General features: G+C 50.3%; 1 protein-coding gene across 1 annotated transcript; it reads right to left on the bottom strand.

The window, feature by feature from the left end:
- Positions 1-546, bottom strand: LTHEOB_13029 (Monooxygenase FAD-binding protein; the record flags this gene model as incomplete). Its single annotated transcript, XM_035509962.1, has 1 exon — positions 229-546. A coding segment is annotated over one exon (318 nt), but the record flags the coding sequence as incomplete, so codon positions are not given.
- Between the last annotated feature and the right edge of the window lie 7,747 nt (positions 547-8,293).

The raw sequence follows: 8,293 nt of genomic DNA on the forward strand, positions 1-8,293 counted from the left end.
AGAATGCTTCCATGGACGACATTCCCGTCGCTCGTCGTCACCGAGACCCCGCCATCGGTCTCCTGATATGACCCAACGCTCGTGTTGGTGTGGATTTTGGTCTTGTGTCGTACATGGCTGTATAGGGTGCGTAGAGATTCGCATCTTTCCACGAAGATGATGGGGCGGGTGGTTCTTGATAATCCACACAAATTAGAGTCCAGCGACCCGTCTAGCCTCTGTATTTACCCCGATTTTGGTGACGTACCTCTTCTTAATCTCCACGAGGACGTTTGAGTCCTCGAAACACCTGCCACGCTCGTCGAAATGCTGTTGGTGAAGGAGCGGAACGGCGCCTCTTTCTATTTCATCGCGGACTCCTAGCTGCTCGAGGATTCTGAGGCTGTGCGGATGCCAGCCTATGGATGCACCCAGCTGCGGCACAACCTCGCCTTTTTCGAACAGCTCGTATTCGATTCCAGCGCTTTCGAAGCACAAAGCCAGTCCCAAACCCACGATGCTTCCTCCGGCGATGAGAAATCTGAGCGGGGCTGCCATTTCAGTCATGTTGCAGAAAGGTGTGGACGGTCAGTTGAGTAGGTAGGCACAGAAATTGCAGGCGGGAGAGAAGAGGCCGGTTGTGGATCCGGCGAAACCACTGCCCGAGTTGAGATAAGAGGTGAAATAGCGCCTACGTATCCATCTCTTCCTGGCCAGATAGGTATATATAGGAAAACAAGAAATGCTTGCAGCCGTCAGCTGCAGAAAGTGATATGTACAAAGTCAGGCAGCAGAGCCCCGCAAAGGCGCTGGTCTGCGGTGGCCCAGGCGCACAGAAGTGACACCTACCGGCTTCCGGCCGGGGAAAGCTCGCACAACTCATCTAAGGACAATGCCGATCACCAGCGTAATGGCCCTGTCAGCCATTACCGCGGCCTGTGAGGTGTGCTTTGTTTGATTGCGCCAGCCACTGGGAGTTTGCCAAGCTATCAGTTCGCTTCTCCTGCGCGTTCTTATTCAGTCATCTTGCACACCGGGGCCGTGTTTGTCTTGGCAGTTGCCAGGACCTCCGGGCCCCAATCACCAGGTACACATGCAGCTGGTCGCCTCCCTTCCTCGGCCACTTCATCGCCCAGTCTGTCATGCGGCTCATAGTGCAGGAACGCACAGATTATACGCTAAGCTGAATTCGATGTAGCCTATATAGCAACAACCACTCTCCTTTGGATTCCTTAGATGAGGAAAACTAACAAGGATGGTTGAATGAGTGTCTCCTTCAATGGCTGCTGAGGAAGAATCGACGGTATATATATGAAGACACCCTTCAGATAAAGTTTGGCCTTCGTAGTCAAGGTAAAGTTCTAATAGAAACGTATCAGAGGTGACAGTCCGCTCTGCGCGGCATACTTCGCGATCTGCCTTGATCGAATCGAATGCTATTCACACGCTTGCCTCAGGGTAAACCATATGGCTCACCTGGACTGCTAGCAGCGATGAAACCTAGCTAAAGTAGCATACCGCTACAAAAAGCATGGATCAGTGAAAGATTTAACTGGTGTTCTGATTTGTACCATATACTTAGCACAGATGGCTCAGACCTACAGGACCAGCACAGTCTTCTTTCCTCGTACCGTTCGATATATGCCAATTGCTACTGATCGAAGGTTATATCTATAGAGAATGGCTCATCCAAAAGGTCTAGTTTGAGTCTTAGCCAATATACCCAGTTCTCCAAGGTTCGTACACGCCGGCCCTTATTCATGGCTTTGAGCGTGCTGAGAGCAAAATTCCCCCTCAAAGATTCTAGAAGACGACCTTGGCACGGCTCCGGACAGGCTTTCAGTATTGAAGCGCGCTCTTCAGGTGACAGGGCGTGGTCGTGCAATGTTCTAGAATTTCCAAGTTGCGTCCAAAAGTAATGCGTGTTCGTACTGACTTGTCCGTGTGGAGCCGTAGTACGGCATAGCTTCTTGAGGTCTTTGAGGGAAATGTACTTTACGAAACTCTGAATACGCTCTGGCTCTTCTTGTGCGAGAATGTCGAAATTTGCAAGAAAAAGCTTTTGCAACTTGGATCGTTCTTTTTCAGGTATTTCAAAGAAATCTTCGATGGTTTGGTGCGATGCAGTAGACATTATCGCTTGTTGCTGAAAGTCAGACGTGTTTCTAAAAATGTTGAGGTAAAGTGCAGGTTATATACATGCCGAGCCATCAAGAATAATCGGGGTGTACCAGCCACCGACCGATCTTTTTGTTTGCTATTCAGGCTTCGAAAAAAATCTACAGCAGGTCCCAAGAGAGGCTCAAAGCTAAGTACCATAGGACTTGGGCCAACTTGTGTGTTCTTGTCGTTAAATCTTGTTTTCGATACCACATTCGTATCATAAGGGTCTCGAGCGAGGCCTCCTTTTTCCAGTATTGCTATATGTTGCGCTGATAACATTTGGTTTCTGTTGCCTTTGTAACTAGTAGTAGTGACCATGAGAATGCCAAATTCCCATCTGCTTTCTCTGGAGTCGCATATGCGCGTGGATTCATAGACGTGCGGGCCTCTCGTCATTCATCCGAATATTTTAACTAGATAGAGTATTGTTTCGTCATCAGTTGGTAGGGGACCACAGAGCCCGTTCCCCTATAAGAAATTATGTACAAGACGTGACTACGGAACCCAACACCGTCTCATTCCCCTTATAAGCATAAATGAGTGCACAGCTGCTGAAATATGACCTCGACGCATCTAGCGAGTTATTGAACTAGAAGCGATTTCACCAGCGACCATTCAGTCCCAGAAACCCCCATGAGTCTACTTCGTGGGTACGGATGGGTCAGCGTGAGTGAAATGACCATTGGGCTCCATCACGCAACTGTTTGCCTTTAGGTTGTATTGAATGGTGATGAAAAATCGGGAAATTCATGGCGGCGCAAGTGAATGTTGGCCATACTTCAATACAACAGAGGAGGACTCAGCTGGCCCAGATCGAACTCTCATTTGAGACTCTACAACGCTATCTCAAACTGGCTAGAGTGACGGAGACTGTACATCATCGCTGAAATATCATGGTCGGTGCCGAGGGAAGCGTTCCTTAGAACACTGTACTTGCACAATAACGTGGTGCACCGGGGCAGGGGTGTTTCCAGGAACGAGAATTAACATGCTAGAATACTACACTCTGTTTGCTGTATTCACTCTTGCGGTGGGAATTTGTTGTTCAGAAGGTGCAGGATACACGTTTGGAGAAGGAAGCTACGGTACATATTTGGACAGAGCTACCGAAGTAACTGTCGATGGGTTGTGAGTCTAAAGAGCTATCGACTCCAAGAAGAGAATTAAAGCTGCTATATCTGCACTCTCAACCATTGCTGATACAGTTCGTCCATACGCTCATGCTGGTGGAGTCCTAGGTATCCTGTACGTCGCATAGCTGACGCGATCTCCCTTGAAACCGCCGATAGTGATATATATGTTGCGTTCGTGCGGATGGTAACAGCAAACCCTCTCAGCCCTGGAAGAGAAAGTGCCGTCTCTTGTTATCCTGATGTACTCGATTGGAGGAGGGTCCTCGAGCCCACGCCTCGAAGTGGACCGTGCGGGTCGGAGCAGTCCTTTTTTCTCTCCGGGAGCGCAATACCTAACCAACGGTGCGAAGTCTGTGAGTGTGATGATGCCGACGCCAAATTTTCCAGCTGGTAGATAAAACTCCTCGACGCACCCAAGATGCATCATGAGCATCATCAATTGTCTTTCAAGGGCCCACGTGCATTTTGTTGACATGCGCGGTGCGTTGTCAAGCACCACATATACGTTCAGGTACGGCAGTTTGAGCTTCTCCAGGATTTTCCGACGCGTAGAGTAGTTATCCTTGGGTGACAGGCGTCGAGGCTGAAGCATGTGAGGCCCCACAACAAGTACTTCAGCATTAAGTTTCAGCCCCTCTAGAGTTTCCATTATACTGCCGGGCCAGTTCGGAGTAGTGAAGTAGTCTCTCCAGGGCTGCAGGAGGTACCTGTCGTACCCCGCGAATGGTTGGCCAACTGCTTGGGAGAGGTTGTATACGTCTGTGCTGGGTAGAAAGACTGCCACATGGTGGTAAAGCTCCCGTATGCGAAGAACAGACAAGAGATTCATATTGGCATGGTTTGTAAGTCGTGATCCTCGTTCTGCTCTTAACGAGCTTCACGGGGCCGCTCTATCACGCGAGATTATTTATAGTACCTAGCGCGCGCTTGACATACAGGGGCTCCAACGTCCGAAACGCTAATTGTAGATCGTCCGTGCAGTCGACTGCGGTTACTGCACAATCCAAGGTTCATCAGCGCAAACGACAAACAAATATGCACCTCCTCAACGCCCCGTGGCCCCGCTAATGCCCAGAACCACTGGCGGCCCGCGTGTTCGGCGAGAAGACTGGAACAAATCAAACTCCTCATCCCACCAGTAGGGCGCTTATACCTTGAGAGCAAATCTGGCAATCTTGCTTGATACCTTTACGAGAGGCGGAGGTAGTCGGAGCGAGGACTTGCTCACTGTTTGTGGACTCCACAAATGCCGCCGGCTCGCAACTTGTGATGTCCTGGATGAACCCAGTCTGTTTCGAGCACTGCGATTCAGACAGCTACAGTGCCGTGGACAGGACATCGATGAGTAGCTTATCGATGGCGGAGCGGGAACGCCGGAATTTTCAGGGATTGAAACATTCTGACACAATCTATTCATATTTGGCAATGCTGTTTCTCTTAGTTGTAGCATAGTTAGTTACCTGAGACTACTGAGAAGAGGCTCCGGCTTCAGAAACCGCACATAGTATGCACTTGGCTTCGAATAGTAGTCCTTGCGAACGGAAGTCCTATGGTGCTCAGAGGGGCACACCAGTTCGCCATTCTCACTCATGCATCGGTAATGTTAGCTCTTAAGCCGAGTTCCCACCTCTGAGATACGAGTATGGAAGGCGCTAATTAAGGCGGGCAGATCTCAGGCCTGAGGGGTTGAAACTACCAAGGCGATGGAATGGTGGACATTGCAAAATTCATCGGAATTCTTGAACTTTCTCACTTCGCTGGTTGCGAGGGATACTGAGGTAACCCTCGTGAGGTAATTATCTGCTACTAGAATGAGTTGGTGAATCCCGATATGGATCTGCTTCGCCGATGCAGAATTCGCGGGTCCCGCGTGAATGTGTACTATATGGACTGCGCAGCGGCAAAAGTAGCGGATCACTCTAATATGGATGATAAATCATGTTCGTCTTTCGTTCGACCTCTGCAGGTCTTCCGACGAATTTACATCCACTTCTTATGTCATTAATGGCTTTTTTCACGTACTGTTGACGCGTCCTTTTCTCTCATAGGTAATGTAACTAAGAGATCCTTATTCGCTCTGACGGGCGAGAAGTATGAGTGACGACTGACTGAAAATGCACTTTTCGAGGACGAAGAACACGCAGCTGTGCAATATATATACCATGTCCATTCCGCTGCGCACAGAACTGAGTACTTCTCAAGCCAGGATGAGATCAAAGCCCCTTCAGCGAACAAAAGCAGAAGCTAGAAAAGTCTGGGAGGATGATACAGTGAAATCAACTTTGTCGTATATGGGCCATTATCGCGAAGATGATTAGGAAGGCAATGAGGAATACCAAGGTGAAGACAACTTGCAGACCTACTTCTCCATGCACCTTTGAACGAGGGTGGAAAAGCTTCTGGATGCTGCGGTGCAAATTTGGAACAGAGGAGTCTTATATCCCAATAATGGATTCCAAGGTCATGGACTGTGAGAAGTCAAGGTGTATTTGATTCTGTGAGTTAATTCAAGTACATGCGTGCTGTAGAATGAAGAGAAGCCACAGTCTTAGGGCTAAACCATGAACCGAATGTTATTACTACTCCGAAATATGCAGAGAACATATCTGGCGCGAAGCAGTAATTATCTGCATCGATGCCATGTCAGCAACATCCTCAAGCCTGATTATCAACCCTTTGCCCCTGTACGAACATGCCATCTCTTCAAGCCGATGAACCCAACGATACCATCCACCGTTAAGTATCGTCCTATTGAGTGTCACCTTCTGCAGTGATTCCTGGTGGTTCATCAGAAAAGAGTACACATGTTCTTCGTCTGCCCATCCACCCGTAATACAAACAAACTTCAACGCTGTAGAGAACCGTTCGCGACCGATCTCTTCGCCAAGCCGTGGGGTATGTATGACACGTTGTAGTCCCAGATGAAGCTGCTCCAAATGCGGCATCGTTGAAAGCAGACGAACGAGGTTGGTGGTCAACTCTGCACCCTCGCATTCGACTCGTGTTCCTGGAGCCCAAAGGCTGAGCTGCAACCTGCGTAGGCTCGAAAAGCTCGAGGAAAGAAGTACTGGCAAAGGGCACGGCGTGGCGATCGAGTCGTGATGTGCTCCGATCCCACTTCGACCATCGAGGGGCTCGTTGCTGAAGGCAGGGAGACGTATCTGACTTACTGCTATCGCACTGAGTGTCGTTGACAAAGCCCGGTTCTGTTCATGGATCAAGGCTGTCCCGGTCTCTCTTTCCAGCTTTCGCGCTCCCCAGCTGCGTTTCCCGGTGCTAGAGCCGCTTCCTGCTACGACTATCTCGGTCAGAGTAGTGTCCAGTGCTCTGAGTGCGATGGCCAGGAGTGCGATATCGAGCCCACGCAGGCGGAAAGACTTCTGGCTCTCGCACAATGCGTGCAATGCGCAGTGGTACCTGCTTCGAGTGACGTCCTCGCAGCACACGAGGGCTTCTGACCCTATTCGAAGGATGCGCATGAACGGACCGAACCGCCCATTCGCCACCCCACAAAGAGCCTGCAGTCCATCGCTGGAAAGCATGAATTGTTTTTCACGGAAGCATCGGGCGCCGAAAATAGAGAAGCATTTAGAATCAAAGCTCCTGCAGACAAGGCGGAGGTTAGCCACGTCGGGGTCATCGACATACGTCAAAATATGCTGAAATAGCTCCGTTGGCAAACAGAAAGACATGTCTAAGCAGAGAAGAATGAACCAGGCATAGATGTGGAGGAGTGGGCAAGAAAACTGTCTGAGCTTCTATTCACGTTACCTGACTGCTATCACGAGCGAATTTGTGATTCCATCCCACATTAAGTCTCCGACTCTCGTACCCAATCATTTACTACACCGTAATCCGACCTCAGTATCAGGAGCGAGTCAACTTGGTTGAAAGTGTGGTTGGCCATCCCTACAAGATCTGCAACGCCCTGCCCGCTGTGACGACCCCGGTAACGATGAACTAAAGGGCAACTCCTATCCTTTACCGTGCTGTCCATCACATTCGAGATTGCTGTGCATTCCCCCTTCAATTCGTTCCGAGCAGTGTTGCTGCATATCTGGTATGCAGACGGCGCGACTTCCATGTCAATTCGAGAGAACCTGGTGAGGTTAATGCAAAGGCTTCCGGTATCAGCCAACGCGCGAAGGACTCCATGGGCTCTGTGGCGCTGTTCGATGCGATGACCGTGCGGCATGAAAGACTGAGCGAGAGAGTCTGTCAGCTCTTGAAGCCGGCCGATGGCCTCCTTGTCCTTCGTAGCACCAACGTTCTTTTGTACGGCCATGTAACCCGCTACCATGCACTGTAGATGGTCAAAGCGAACATCGCACAGGACTCTGAAGGGCGCGGTTAGGACGTTCCTGTCAGCCTCTGTGTTGCCAGGAGCTTGGATGTGCAAAATTACTGGAGTTTTCCCGTCTCGTGCTAGTCCCCGCACCGAGCTCAACACCCCCAGTCTTTCGTGCAACTTGCACTCTGATAGGGCCTGGAGCGTCGACGCCACGTCAAGTGTTTCTCCATTGACTGCTTGTGCCAGTGCGGCATTGCGGAAATCCTCCTGACATACGCTGCAGCCTTGTAGCTGGCGCGATGCCCTTCCCAGAGGAGTCTCCCAAGTGACTCCCGCTTTGGAAAGTGTGAGCAACACGTCCAATACACCGCCGGGGCACCATTGTGTAAGGAAGTCCCATGTATCCTCACAGTGTGGGAAGCCTTCTCTGGCGAAGTAGTCAAAAGCCCGCGGGCCGATAAGGACAGTTCCGGTACGGCTAAGGCATTCCACCATCTGTGGTGTGTTCTTGAACCAACCGCGAAAGAAGCTTTGCGGATTGATTCTGTCGTCCACCGCACGCTTGACTGTATGGACATCTTGAGAGCCTCCGTCCTCGCAGGAGTGGGAGGAGCGGTTGCCTTTCCGTGCGAGACACGCCTTGAGTACAGACCCAACGTCGGAAACCGGAAGGTATTGAAATATGTGATCAAGAAGCTCCTGGGGTAATGGTGTCATTGTGAGATTT

Source organism: Lasiodiplodia theobromae (assembly GCF_012971845.1).
Source record: "Lasiodiplodia theobromae strain AM2As chromosome Unknown scaffold_104, whole genome shotgun sequence".
In the NCBI taxonomy this organism is placed as follows: domain Eukaryota; kingdom Fungi; phylum Ascomycota; class Dothideomycetes; order Botryosphaeriales; family Botryosphaeriaceae; genus Lasiodiplodia; species Lasiodiplodia theobromae.